The sequence below is a fragment of the Nycticebus coucang genome, chromosome 2 (assembly GCF_027406575.1).
Source record: "Nycticebus coucang isolate mNycCou1 chromosome 2, mNycCou1.pri, whole genome shotgun sequence".
Classification (NCBI taxonomy): domain Eukaryota; kingdom Metazoa; phylum Chordata; class Mammalia; order Primates; family Lorisidae; genus Nycticebus; species Nycticebus coucang.
The window spans coordinates 114,264,492-114,278,888 of record NC_069781.1 but is presented as its reverse complement, the minus strand read 5'-3'; the positions used below and the strand labels follow the sequence as shown (position 1 = coordinate 114,278,888).

Here is a 14,397-nt window from a genome sequence, read left to right as displayed (position 1 = left end):
GAGAGACCCTGTGCCCTGAGTGGGGCAGCATCAGCCTCTTCCAACAGGGATATGAAGGGGGGCTATAGCCGAAGCCCCTACCTGACATGCCAGCTTGCGTGGTGGCTTTTAAATCTTTTTTATTTAAATATGAAAAAAAAATTTCATCTCTTCCAAATTCATCTGAAAGGAGGTCCCTTGGGTAACCTTGTGAAAAATAGTCCTGGAGGCTCATGTAGGGTGGTCAGCCCAAAGGTAAGAGGGGAGCATGGTCCCAAGTCCAGGAGAGCACAGCAAGGAGTAGGGGTCAGCGAGGTATTGGGGAGCCAGGCAGGGTGAGCTCCTCCAGTCAGGGCTACACTGGCCTGGGCTAAAATCTGAGAGTCCTCAGAAAGCCGGTAATGGGTCACCCCTCTCAGGTCCCTGGCTCCTTTGGTGGAGATGAGGAAGCACCACCCTCAACAAGACTGCTGGTCACAGCTCAGTGTGGGACGCTTTGGCCACGATCACCAGCTTGGACAGCTCAGCCTTGAATGCCCCAGGCTTGTGGGTCACTGCAAGAAAGAAACACAGGGTTGGATCTTCCATATTCCATGAATCCTCAGGGAACTGGGAATATGGATGGGGCATGTGGTCAGGTGGGGAAGGAGAGCTGTCCTTAAAGTAGACTTCCATGTGTAAAGGCCCCAGACACTGAATGTCTTACGGCTGAGAGACAGAGGAAAGGTGGTGTGGAGCATGAGAGGTCAGTGGGGCTGACCTCTTAGAGGGCAGTGGGAAGCCACAGGAAGGCTGGAGGTGGGCAGAGCTCTAGTCATTGTGCCACATCAAGAGTGGATGGGGGGAGGGTCTAGACAGCCCAGAAGGGAGAGGATTAAAGGCTGAGCATGATGGGGTGGGGGTGCTATGTAGTCCTGACCTTGATGCTGCCCTGATACCTTTGACTTCCAAAGGTGCTCTGGTCTCAGAGCACATGACAGCCTGGCTGTGCAGCTGTTCACTAGACTAGAGCTTCTCTGCAGCTCACCAGCTAAATGCCCTTAACAGCTGCATACCAATGGGAGGGGTCCAGGGACCTGTTTGTTTTTCCAAGTATTTGACACTCCCCACCCCCCACCACTACTATGCTGTAAAATTTTCTTTTCTTTCTTTCTTTTTTTTTTTTTTTTGAGACAGAGTCTCAAGCTGTCACCCTGGGTAGAGTGCTGTGGCATCACAGCTCAAATCAACCTCCAACTTCTGGGCTTAAGCAGTTCTCTTGCCTCAGGCTCCCAAGTAGCTGGGACTACAGGGGCCCGCCACAAGGCCTGGCTATTTTTTGGTTGTACTTGTTATTGTTGTTTGGCAGGCTCAGGCGGGATTCAAACCCGCCAGCTCTGGTGTATGTGGCTGGCACCTTAGTTGCTTGAGCCACAGGTGCAGAGCCCTGTAATTTTCTTGCACTTATTCTCTAATGGGTTAACAAAGCATGGCCCACCACCTGCTTTTGTATGGCCCCTACAACTAAGAGAGGTTTGCACATTTTAAATAGACTTTTTTTTTCTTAAAGAAAGGTCTCGGGTGTGGCTCCATCTATAATTCTAGCACTCTGGGAGGCTGAGGCAGGTGAATTGTTTGAGCTCAAGAGTTCAAGACCAGCCTGAGCAGGAGCAAGACTCTGTTTCCTAAAAAAAAAAAAAAGCCAGGCATTATGGTGAGCACCTGTAGTCCCAGCCACTAGGGAGGCTGAAGCAAGAGGATTGCTCAAGCCCAAGAGTTTGAGGTTGCTGTGAGCTATGATGGTGCCATGGCACTATACCCAGGGCAACAGAGTGAGACTTTGTCTCAAAAAAAAAGAGCAGGGTGTGGTGGCTCACGCCTGTAATCCTAGCACTTGGGAGGCCGAGGCGGGTGGCTTGCCTGAGCTCATGGGTTCAACACCAGCCTGAGCCAGAGTGAGACCTTATCTCTAAAAATAGTCAGGCGTTGTGGTAGATGCCTGTAGTCCCAGCTGAGGCAAAAGAATCACTTGAGCCCAAGAGTTTGAGGTTGTTGCGAGCTATGACACCACGGCACTCTACTGAAGGTGACAAAGTAAGACTCTGTCTCAAAAAAAGAGAGGTCTTGCTATGTGGTTCAGGCTGGACTTGAACTCTTGGGCTCAAGCAATTCTCCCACCAAAGCCTCCCAAATAAGCTGAGACTATAAATATGTGGGGGGCAGGGAAAAGCTTTAAGATAAAATCAAAGAAAAATAGTATTTTATGATATAGGAAAATTATCTGAAATTCACATTTTAGTGTTCATAAAATAAAATTTTATTGGCACAGGGCTATGCCTGTTCATTGACATACTCTATGGCTGCTTTTATGGGCTGCTTTTATGCTAAAACACCAGAGCTGAGTCGCTTAAAAGGAGCCCATTAGCCCACAAAGCTGAAAATATTTACTATGTGGCTTTTTGTAGAACCAGTCTGTGGGCACCTGGTCTATGACTTAGAGGACCCCTGTGGGGATGCCATCTCCATCTCCAAACTCCCACCACATCACCCTCTAGTGGGAATGTTGCTGCCTCCCTCATTCCATTTTCTCTGCTCTATCCCTGCTATCCATATTTCCCATACCTGCTGTTTTGGTCACTTCAAATTCCTCCTTTTTCAGGGGAACATCGCTTTCTCTTTCAAACGCAGCTTTAGACTGAAAGGGAACAAATGGAAACTTTACCTGGAGCCATCTCATTGGTTGAGAAGAGGATTCAGTTTGCTCTCCAGAGAAGCAGAAGCTAAAGCCATGTGGTTTTTATTAAAGAGACTTTTCTAAACCCATAAAAGAGAAGCTGATAGCAGCAGGTTTCTTCATCTATCCAAGATACTGTCAACTGGCTTACAACCTAACCTCCAGAGCCTAGGATGACAGCACCTAATCCATTTTCCCCCTTTCGGTTAATAATTTATGGGAATAATATAAGTATTGCCATCTCTTAAATGTAATTTTTAAAAATCAGGATTGTTCAGCATCTTATTTAAATGGTAAAAAGAAAAAAATCATCACAATTATGTCTTTTTCTTTTTCAAATCAGCCAAAAGAATAGTGGTTTCTTTGGTTTTGTTGTGACAAGGTCTTACTCTGTCACTCAGGCTGCAGTGTAGTGGCATCATCATAGCTCACTGTCACTATAGCCTCAACCTCAAACTTGGGCTCAAGTGATCCTCTTGCCTCAGCCTCCCAAGTAGCTGGGATTATAGGCACCCTCAAGCAATGCTCCTGCTTCAGCCTCCCAAAGCACTGGCATTTGAGGCATGAGCCATGGTGCTGGGCTGGAATAGTCAGTTGGATGTGTCAGCTCAGTGAGGCCAGAGTCCCCGATTATCCAGTAAACACTTGCAGGTGTGGCTGTGCAGGTATTTTTATAGACGTGAATAAAGCCCATGGTCAGGTGACCTTAAGGAAAGGAGATTATTCTCAAAGATGTAGGATGTCTGGATTCAATCAGCAGGAAGGCTCAGGGCCAAGCCAATGCTTCCCTGATGATGGAGGAGTCCCCAGGCCTGGCTATAGGTGCCAAATCTACCCAGCTGTCCCCCGTGGTGCAAACCCACTCCCTGTTAGAAACCTCTTATCATGAATCTCCTAGTGATTCTGCTTTTCTGGTTGAACCTGGATAGTATAAGTCACTTCCAAACTTTTGAACCCAAGGCAGAAGTATGGTCTCTGAAGTGTGGTTGGCTGGGCCCCAATAGTGGGGGGTGTTCCTTCCCACCCCAGGCACCTGGCTCTGGCACGTCCAGAGCCAAGAAGCAGAGGTTTGTCTGGCCAAGGAGCACTGGGTCCTGTCTCCCACCAGTGAGTGCACCACTGGCCCTGCAGGTCCACTTCTACCCCCACTATTCCTGCCCATGTCTCAGGGGCTGAGTATGGGGGCCCCTCGCCCCCTGGCTCCCTATTGGCTTTGGCAGGAGACTGGCTGAGAGGCGTGGGGGTATCTATCTCCTGCTCCACTCACTGTCACTTGGAGTCAGCTGGCTACCCCTCTGGGTACCAAACACACCCTCCCTTGGGGCCTTCAGGCCTGACAGGTCTTTGCACTGGTGTACCACCTTCCTCCAAGTTGTAAGAAGTCCCTCCCCATGGTCTGGAAGGTGCATCTCATGGCAGGGCACTCTGGCAGCCGCCCCAGCCTACCACTAGCCCCCAGAACCCATCAGCCCTGAAGAGACACTCACGTAGGCCATGGCATACTCAATCTCGGCACCCTGCACCTCCGCCTTGAACTGGGTGAAGTACAGGTAGGATTTGCCCTGGGGTCTGCAAAGGAAGGATGGCTGGGGATTAGGCCAGGGCTGGGGGTGCTGAATCTGTGCAGCCTGAGAACAGCCCCGGCTAGAGCTGGGTGAGATGTCCACCAACCCCTTTAGAAAACACCTGCTGTTTACAAAGCACCTAGCAGGAGCCTGTGAGACAACGCCCACACACAGTACTAAATGACACCCCATCCTTTAATTAAGTCTTGCCACTCACCACTCTCTAATTGTCTGCCTGCCCTATGTTGGGTACAAAATAAACACTCCAGAAATAAGTACCACTTGGGCCGACACATTCCAGGGCTGCAAAGACCAGGGAAGATGGGACAAGATTCCTGAAGCTCCATGATCCTTTGTCCTGCTGGACTTATCATTCATTTGGCAAGCCGCGCTCAAGGCAGTGGGATGACAAGAATGAGTGGGACAACTTGAGTGGGTCACGCCCAAGAATCACGAACCTGACTAACAGGGGCAGGACCCAGTGGGGGGCATATCCTCCTCACACAAGGAGACCACACTTGAAGAGGGCTTCAGAGGGGGCTGAGGACCCAAGCTTGTGTGCACATGCTGGGAGTTATGTGTGTTTGGGGATTTCAGGAGGAGGGGGCCCAGCTTTTGTCTGATCCCCAGCAGTCTGCACCATAAAAGGTTACAAATCATTAGGTTTGACCTTCCGAGAGAACATTCTGATAGAATAACTACCTGAGGGAAAACAGGACGTGAGCAGATGTTCAGGAGAACGCAGGAGTCCCTTTGGAGTGTCTGACTCCACTTATGTGAAATGTCCAGAACAGGTAGATCCATAGGGACAGGACATGGATTCATGGGTGACAGGGGCTGGGGTCCTAGGGAGATGAGAGTGATGGCAGAATTTTCTTATCACCTTTTTGGGGTGATGAGAAAGTTCTGGAACTAGATTGGTGGTGATTGCACAATCCTGTCAATGTGCTTAACTCCCACTGAACTGTACACTTCAAAAAGCTGCATTTTATGGAAATTTTATATCCATTAAAAAAAAATGGTCCCAAGACCTTTGGTGACTTAATGCCACCCCCAGGGTGCTCCAGCCCCTCTCAGTGGCTTCTCCTTTTGTGAGCACCCTGCCTGGCCCACCCTCCCCCTGGCCCTTGGCCTTCACTGTGACTGCACTTCCTTGAAGAGGAGCTTTCCTGATACCGCCCACCCTGCCCTGTCCCCTAGTGCAGTGTGGAAGTCCCCTCCTCCCTGCACTTTATGAGTTTACTGGCTGATCATCTGTGCCCCCCTCCAGGGGTGCAGGGCCCTGTCTGTCCTCCTCCTCTTTCTTTCCCTGCCTGAAATGGCATGCAGGCTACACAACGCTGGCTGACCCCACAGCAGCTGGCCCATCCCCTCCCCACACCATGCTTACCTCCAGATGGTGCAGGTGAAGTGCTGGTGATCTTCGCTGGTCCCCAGGCTCATCTGCCATTGCTGGGGAAAGAAGTGAAGCTCAGGTCAGCCCAGGACACATGGTGCTCACGCAGACTTCTACGTTTGCCTCCAATTCTGCAGAGTCACTGTATCCTTCCTGTGCCCCACAGCTCAGGGACCACCAAACCCCTTGCCTTACCTTCTCTGTGGCCCACAGTCTGATATCCATCTATGCTCAAGGGACTTACCAGTCCCATGTCCTAACCATCAAATGTGGAAACTCTCCTGGGAATCACCTCAACCGGCTCCCATGTACAGAAAGAAATAATCAACTCTTAATTACAGCAGACGTCTTCTGTAAGTTGCCCAACAAGGGAACAGTTAACATACTGGTCAACATGCGGAGGTGGTCAACATAAGGAAGTAGGTCTACTGTACTGACACATACATGTGTTACGTGTCTGGTCTGTGAAGACTGGGTTAGCTTAAGGAGGTACCCACTTAGGCTGGTGGTCAGCTATGGAGGCTCTACTGTATGTGGAAAGATGTCCAATTTTGTTTATTAAAAAAGGAATGCTGGGTCAGGTGCCGTGACTCATGCCTGTAATCCCAGCACTCTGGGAGGCCAAGGCAGATGGATCGCCTAAGCTCACGAGTTCCAGACCAGCCTAAGCAAGAGCAAGACCCATTCTCTAAAAAATAGCTGGGTGCTGTAGCATGTGCCTGTATTCCCAGCTACTTGGGAGGCTGAGGCAAAAGAATCACTTGAGCCCAGGAGTCTGAGATTGTTGTGAGCTATGATGCCATTGCACTCTAGCAGGGGCAGCAAAATGAGACTCTGTCTCAAAAAAAATGCAAACCGCACTACAGCGAGACACCTTTTTCTCCAAGGTCAGAAGGGTAAAAGCCCCCAGTTAGCTAATATACCAAGTGGGGAGGGCATTGTCACTGCGGCTACAGCAGGTACAATCAAAATGGAAAATGCAGGGAACCAAGGATGGGGAGGAGGGAGGGTTGGTCTGAAAGGGTGACAGGGAGAGGATCAACATGGGGATGGAACTGTTCTGTGTGCCATGTGTCCACATCAATGTCCTGCTATTAAAGTGACTAGTGTCTCAAGAGTGTCACTCCTGGGGAACCTGGATAAAAGGTGCTCAGGACCTCTCTCTGATTTTTTACTATTGAATGGGAATCTATAATGATCCTAAAACATAAAGTTTAACTTCAAAAAAAGCTACCCATAGCTTGGCGCCTGTAGCTCAGTGGCTAGGGAGCCAGGCACATACACTGGAGCTGGTGGGTTGGAATACAGCCCTAGCCTGCCAAACAACAAAGACAACTACAACAAAAAAAATAGCTGGGCATTGTGGCGGGCACCTGTAGTGCCAGCTACTTGGGAGGCTGAGGCAAGAGAATCACTTAAGCCCAAAAGTTTGAGTTTGCTGTGAGCTGTGATGCCACAGCACTCTACCCAAAGTGACATATAGTGAGACTCTGTCTCAAAAACAAAACAAAACAATAAACCACCCAGGTCATTTGCATCAACTTTAACGGACCTGGCTGGAGGCCATAATCTTTTTTTTTTTTTTTTTTTGTAGAGACAGAGTCTCACTGTACCGCCCTCGGGTAGAGTGCCGGGGCGTCACACGGCTCACAGCAACCTCTAACTCTTGGGCTTACGCGATTCTCCTGCCTCAGCCTCCGGAGCAGCTGGGACTACAGGCACCCACCACAACGCCCGGCTATTTTTTTGTTGCAGTTTGGCCGGGGCTGGGTTTGAACCCGCCACCCTCAGCATATGGGGCTGGCGCCCTACTCACTGAGCCACAGGCGCCGCCCAAGGAGGCCATAATCTTAAAAGAAACAAGCCAGAAACAGAAAGTCAACTACCACATGTTCTCACTTTAAAGTGGAAACTAAATGACATGTACATGTGGACATACAGGGTGAAGAAAGAGAACTGGAGACTCAGAAGAGTGAAAAGGTGGCAGGGGTAAGAAAACACTTTAGTGTTTTCACTACACTAATCAGTGATGGACATAGTTTGTTACCATATTTCATCATTAGGAAGCACTTTAAATGCGATACAGAAAAGTTTCTTGGATACAATGTTGCATAAAATAACAAAACAGCTGAGTAGTGAGTTATCTTAAGTAAAAAAGAGATGGGAAGGGTGGTGCCTGTGGCTCAGTGAGTAGGGTGCTGGTCCCATGTACTGAGGATGGTGAGTTCGAACCCAACCCTGGCCAAACTGCAACAATAAAAAAAATTAAAAAAATAAAATAAAATGAAATAAAAAAGAGATGGGAAAATAAAATGAAATATGCTCTTATCATTTGACCTAGCAATTGCACTCCTAGGTATTAATCAAAAGGAGCTGAAAACTTAATGCCTATCCCCAAACCTGTGCACTTATGTTTTTAGCAGCTTTATTCATAAATGCCAAAAAGGGGGGGCCTTGGCGTGGTAACTCATGCCTATAAATCCTAGCACTTTGGGAGGCTGAGGTGGGTGGATTGCTTGAGCTCACAAGTTTGAGACCAGCCTGAGCAAGAGCAAGACCCTGTCTCTGAAAATAGCTGGGCATTGTGATGGGTACCTATAGTCCCTGCTACTTAGGAGACTGAGGAAAAAGAATCACTTGAGCCCAAGAGTCTGAGGTTGCTGTGAGCTGTGACACCATGGCACTCTCCTGAGGGTGACAAAGTGAGATTGTCTCAATGAACAAACAAACAAAAAGCCATAACTGTCCAAAACTGGAAGTAACCACGATGTCTTTCAGTAGGTGAATGGATAAATAAATAGTGATGCATCCAGACAATGGAATATTATTCAGAACTAAAAAGAAATGAACTGTCAAGATACAAAGACATGGAGAAACCTCAAATTCATGTAGCTAAGTGAAAGCAGCCAGTACAAAAAGGCCATTTATGGTATGACTCCAACTCTAGGACATTCTGGAAAAGGCTATAGAGACAGTAAAAAGATCAGTGGTTCCTGGGAGTTGACAGAAAGGTGGAATGAATACACAGAGCAGGGGGATTTTTAGGGTAGAGGGACTACTCTCTGTGATCCTATGGGTGGGTACATGTCATTGTAATTTTGTCCAAACCCACAGAATGTTGGACACCAAGAATGAACCCTAATTTAGACTATGGACTCTGGATAAGGATGACATGTCTGTGTGGGCTCATTGAGCATGACCAGTGTCCTGTTCTGTGGAGGATGCTATGTGTGTATATGGGGCTGGGGAGGAGGTTTATAAGAACTCTGAAGGCCAAGTGTGGTGGCTCATGCCTGTAATCCTAGCACTCTGAGAGGCTGATCTGGGTGGATTGCCTGAGCTCACAAGTTTGAGACCAGCCTGAGCCAGAGTGAGACCTCGTCTCTAAAAACAGCTGGGCGTTGTGGCGGGCATCTGTAGTCTTAGTACTTGGGGGAGCTGAGGCTGGAGAATTGCTTAAGCCCAAGAGTTTGAGGTTGCTGTGAGCTGTGACACCATGACACTCTACCAAGGGCAACAAAGTGAGACTTTGTCTCAAACAAACAAACAAACAAACAAAAAAACCTCTGTACTTTCTACACAATTTTGCTGTGAACCTACAATTGCTATAAAAATTAAAGCCTATTAATAAAAAGAAGACAATATATTCATGCTTGCTTATATGAACATAAAGAAGTCCTTGAAGATATATTTTTATTTTATTGTTTCAATTTGAGTACACATGCTGCCAAATGAGCAAGATATTTTTATTTTAAAGACAGTATCTTGCTATCACCCAGAGTAAAGTGCAGTGGTGTCATCATAGCTCAGCAACCTCAAACTCTGGGTCTCTAGCAATCCTCCTGTCTCAGCCTCCCAAGTAGCTGGGACTGCAGGCACATGCCACCAAGTCTGACTAATTTTTTTTTTCTTTTTTTGATACAGTCTCACTCTGTTGAACTGGGTAGAGAGTTGCAGCATCACCATAGCTTATAGCAACCTCAAACTCTTGGCCTGAAGCAATCCTCTTGCCTCAGCCTCCCAAGTAGCTAGGACTATAGATGCCTGTTACCATGCCCAGCTAGTTTTTCTGTTTTTAGTAGATACGGGGTCTCACTCTTGCTCAGGTTGGTCTCAAACTCCTGAGCTCAAGAGATCCCCCTGCCTTGCCCTCCAAGAGTGCTAGGATTACAGATTTGAGCAACCACGCTAGGCCTCTACTAATTTTTTTTTTTTTTTGAGATAGTCTTACTATGTTGCCCTTGGTAGAGTCCTGTGGCATCACAGCTCACAGCAACCTCAAACGCTTGGGCTTAAGTGATTCTCTTGCCTCAGCCTCCCAAGTAGCTGGGACTACAGGCACCTGCCACAACGCCCGTTTTTTTTGTTGTTGTTGTTGTTATCGTTGTTTAGCAGGCTGGGTTTGAACCCACCAGCCCGGGTGCATGTGGCCAGCACCCTAATCACTGAGCTATGGGCACCAAGCCCCTGACTAATTTTTTAATGTTATTTATTTATTTATTTTGAGATAGTCTCACTCTCTCTTTTTTTTTTTTCAGTTTTTGGCTGGGGCTGGGTTTGAACTCACCACCTCCAGCATATGGGGCCAGCACTCTACTTCATTGAGCCACAGGTGCCACCCTTTGAATGTTTTTTAGAGATGGGATCTTGCTGTGTTGCCCAGGCTGGTCTCAAACTCCTGGCTTCAAGTGATCCTAGAGCTTCAGCCTCCCAAAGTACTGGGATTATAGGCATGAACCACTGAGCCCAGCCTCTCCCTGTGTTTCTTCCCCTATTCTACTTTAAAAATTTCTCTTGTGGGCGGCACCTGTGGCTCAGTGAGTAGGGCACCGGCCCCATATACCAAGGGTGGTGGGTTTGAACCCAGACTCGGCTAAACTGCAACAAAAAAATAGCCAGGCGTTGTGGCAGATGCCTGTAGTCCCAGCTACTCGAGAGGCTGAGGCAAGAGAATCGCCTAAGCCCAGGAGCTGGAGGTTGCTGTGAGCTGTGACACCACAGCACTCTACCAAGGGTGACAAAGAGAAACTCTGTCTCTAAAACAAAACAAAAACAGGGCGGCGCCTGTGGCTCAGTGAGTAGGGCGCCGGTCCCATATGCCGGAGGTGGCAGGTTCAAACCCAGCCCCGGCCAAAAACCACAAAAAAAAAAAAAAAAAAAAAAAAAAAAAAAAAATTTCCGTTGTATGTTTCTTCCTTTCTTTTTTTTTTGAGACAGAATCTCACTATGTTGCCCTTGGTAGAGTGCCATAGTGTCACAGCTCACAGCAACCTCAAACTCTTGGGCTTAAGTGATTCTCCTGTCTCAGCCTCCCAAGTAGCTGTAACTATAGGCGCCCGCCACAACGCCCAGCTATTTTTTGGTGCTGTTGTCATTGTTTAGCTGGCCTGGGCCAGTTTCGAACCTGCCAGCCTTGGTGTATGTGGCTGGTGCCATAACCACTATACTACAGGCGCCGAGCCTGTTGTATGTTTCTTTCTTCTTTTTTTTTTTTAGAGACAGAGTCTCACTTTGTTGCCCTCAGTAGAGTGCTGTGGTGTCACAGTTCACAGGAACCTCCAGCTCTTGGGCTTAGGCGATTCTCTTGCCTCAGCCTCCTGACTAGCTGTGACTACAGGCGCCCGCCACAATGCCCAGCTATTTTTTGTTGCAGTTTGGCCAGGGCCGGGTTCAAACCTGCCACCCTTGGTATATGGGGCCAGCACCCTACTCACTGAGCCACAGGCACTGTCCCAGTTGTATGTTTCTTATAAGAACACTTGTCACTGGATTGAGGGTCCACCTAGATAATCCAGGATGATGTTTTCATCTCAAGATCCTTAACTTAATTACATCTTCAATGATGCTTCTTCTAAATAAGGTCTCACACACAGGTTCTGGGGATTAGGATGTGCACCTATCTTTTTGAGGACCACCATTCAGCCCAATACTCCATGTAACAAATTATCACCTATATAGTAGCTTAAAACTAATACCCATATATGAGCTCACAGTTCTGTACATCTAGCAAGGTGTGGCTTGGTCCTTTACTCACAGTCTGACAGGCTACAATCCAGGTTATTAGCTAGGTCCTCATATAGAGCTCGGAATCCTCTTTTAACCTCATGGGGTTATGGCAGAATTCAGTTCCTCCAAGTTGTAGGGCTGAAGTATTCAATTCCTTACTGCCAGCCAGGGGCTGTTGTCAGCTCCCAGAAGACAGCTGCACTCCTGGCCATGTGGTCCCCTCAAAGTCAGCCAACAGTGCATGCATTCTCATGCTTCAAACTCTCTTTGTTGCTTTTCTGCTACCAGCTGTAGAAAACAGCCAGCCGGGAACTCCGTCTTCCAACTGCAAAGAAGTGAATTCTGCCAACAACCTGAAATAGCTTAAAAAGGATTTTTCCACCAGAGCCTCAAGAACCTGGCCCAGCACACTTTGATCTTGGCTTTATGAAGCACTGCTGACCTGATCCAGACTTCTTACCTACAGAACTGTGAGATAATAAATAGGTGCTGTTTTAAGCTACTGAGTCTGTGCTAATTAGCTAAACAGCACAGAAAACAAATACAACACCCCTAATAGAGGCTCATGGGAATAGTAGATTTACAACTCACATCCTTCTTTTTGTCCAGACATTTGCTCCCTCTGTGGAATAATGACAGAGGAATCTGTGGTCACTATTTAATGTGAACGCTTTCTCTTTTATTGGTTAAGCAAGAATAGTTGAACGTGTATAAGTTGATGCACATATGACCTAACTTCACTGTTCCCTGGAGAATGTTTCCGTATGACAGTGGATACTGTCATAGTAAGCTATGTGGAATTTTGAACAACTCACCTCATTGGTTCCTCCTTGAGAAGCGTAAGTGAACTTACAAGTATACTTGTCCTAAAGAATGGAAGAAAAAAAAGCTTGGTAGAAGATACTCCTTAGTGCTAAAAGTACAGGGTCTCAGGTCATCCTGAATCAAGGCAATCCCCTCATACTAAGAGGGAAGGAGGCAGAGTGAGATGCATCTGGCTAGTGTCCCTGCTAGTGCCCCAAGCCATCCTTGCAAGGCCTCCCAGTGGCTGCAGACCTCTTAGTCCCTTGCCTGCCTCCCTACTGTGGAGCTCCTGGGTCAGGACAGACAATCCACATGGCTTCTGGGGCACAGAAAACAGGAAGGGGGAGGTCACGCCCCTCCCAAAACCCATTCCTCTAGGAGCAAGGGCTTTGGAAGCAGTAACCCTGGACAAGTGAAAGCCTTTCCAAGTCCCTATTTCCTCATCTGTTAAATGAGTCTCATATGTAAAGAACTTGGCAACCTATCTGACTATAAGGAAGTACTCAACAAACACCACCTCTGTCGAAGATGGTGAAAGGGAGGTTGAGAGAGAAGGGACGGCCGCAAAGCTGGGGACTGAGTTGGGCTAGACCCAGGCCTGCTGCCTTCAGGTAAGTGGGGCCTGGCCTCACGCCTTCCGTGATGTGGGACCTTGTGCAACAGAAGGGAAGAACACTTCCTCCACAGTCAGAGCTGCAGCGACTGACCTCTGGTAAGCGCAGGAAGGGGAAACACTCCTTACCCTCCAGTCGCTGTCATCACTGCCCTCTCCCCACCTCTAGGGCTGCCTGGGCACTCTAGGTAGGTGACAGGTGAGACAGGGACTGAGGCTGGTAACCACGCCCCCTGGAAGTCGCCTGCCCCGACAATGCCTCGCCTGCTATTAGTACAGCAATAACCTCACCCTCACAGTCCCGCACCCCCTCTTCAGGCCTCGCTGCCCCTTCTTCAGCATTCTGGGACCACCGCCGGCACCATACATCGCTTCAGATGCCAGGGGCGGTGGCACGTACCGCCGGGCCCACGTTCTGGGAGAAGGAGTGTACAACGCCGCCGGGCCGCACGTCAAACGCCACTGTCGTGGGCTCGGACACAGCCTCCACCGGCTTCAGCGCCACGGCCCCCAGGAGCATCACTGCCCACAAGCTCGCGCTGCTGCCGTCCCTCTGTCCGCTGGGCGCCGCCATCTTGGAATAGGGTCTTCAGGGCAGGGGCGGGCGGACGGGACGCGGCCAGGGACACGTGGGGCGTGCGCCGAAGGCCACGTAGGCGTCGGCAGGGTGACGTGACCCGGTGCGCCCCGCTCCCTTTGCCTGCCCGGGCTGTCATGTTGGGGCGGGGCTTTAAGGGGCGGGGCTTGGAAGGGCCTATCCCGCCGCCGGGTGCCTCAGGTGGTACTGGAGGTCGAACCCGGGGCTTAGGGTCCTCTCGTCCCTTACTTATCAGTCGTGTGGTCAACTCTGCAGCTTTTCCGGTTAGTAAATGTAGAGCGAGCGAGGAAAATCAAAGGTCAGCGTTAGGTAAACATTTCACAATCACTGTAGCCTGATCTACCCGTTCAAGTTCAAAATTGGGGAGGAAAGAGAATGAGAAACAGGTCATTTGCATGGCCTCAACGTATCTCCCCCTCAGAATAAACACATTTTTTTCTTCGGAAACGGCCCATGCTGGAACTAATTAAAAACAATTTTTTTTTTTTTTTGTAGAGACAGAGTCTCACTTTATGGCCCTGCGTAGAGTGCCGTGGCCTCACACAGCTCACAGCAACCTCCAATTCCTGGGCTTAAGCGATTCTCTTGCCTCAGCCTCCCGAGTAGCTGGGACTACAGGCGCCCGCCACAACACCGGGCTATTTTTTTTTTTTTTTTTTTTTGGTTGCAGTTCAGCCGGGGCCGTGTTTGAACCCACCACCCTCGGCATATGGGGCCGGCGCC

General features: G+C 48.8%; 1 protein-coding gene across 1 annotated transcript; it reads right to left on the bottom strand.

The window, feature by feature from the left end:
• Positions 1-102: 102 nt before the first annotated feature.
• On the bottom strand, positions 103-13,750 carry MYDGF (myeloid derived growth factor). The gene is made up of 6 exons (XM_053579459.1): positions 13,477-13,750; positions 12,475-12,525; positions 5,648-5,709; positions 4,180-4,261; positions 2,581-2,653; positions 103-533 (listed from the first exon to the last, which is right to left on the bottom strand). The coding sequence occupies exons 1-6, from the start codon at positions 13,648-13,650 to the stop codon at positions 454-456; spliced, it is 522 nt and encodes a 173-aa protein (XP_053435434.1). The 5' UTR covers positions 13,651-13,750; the 3' UTR covers positions 103-453.
• Between the last annotated feature and the right edge of the window lie 647 nt (positions 13,751-14,397).

What these genes read in the sequence shown, in the direction of transcription:
- MYDGF (XM_053579459.1), bottom strand. Translation starts at nt 13,650, where the DNA reads ATGGCGGCGCCCAGCGGACAGAGGGACGGCAGCAGCGCGAGCTTGTGG. An exon ending in CTCAAGGAGGAACCAATGAG is followed by an intron (nt 5,710 to 12,474) that starts GTGAGTTGTTCA and finishes TTCTTTCCCCAG; the next exon opens with CAATGGCAGATGAGCCTGGG. An exon ending in TGAAGTGACCAAAACAGCAG is followed by an intron (nt 534 to 2,580) that starts GTATGGGAAATA and finishes TCTTTCTTGCAG; the next exon opens with TGACCCACAAGCCTGGGGCA.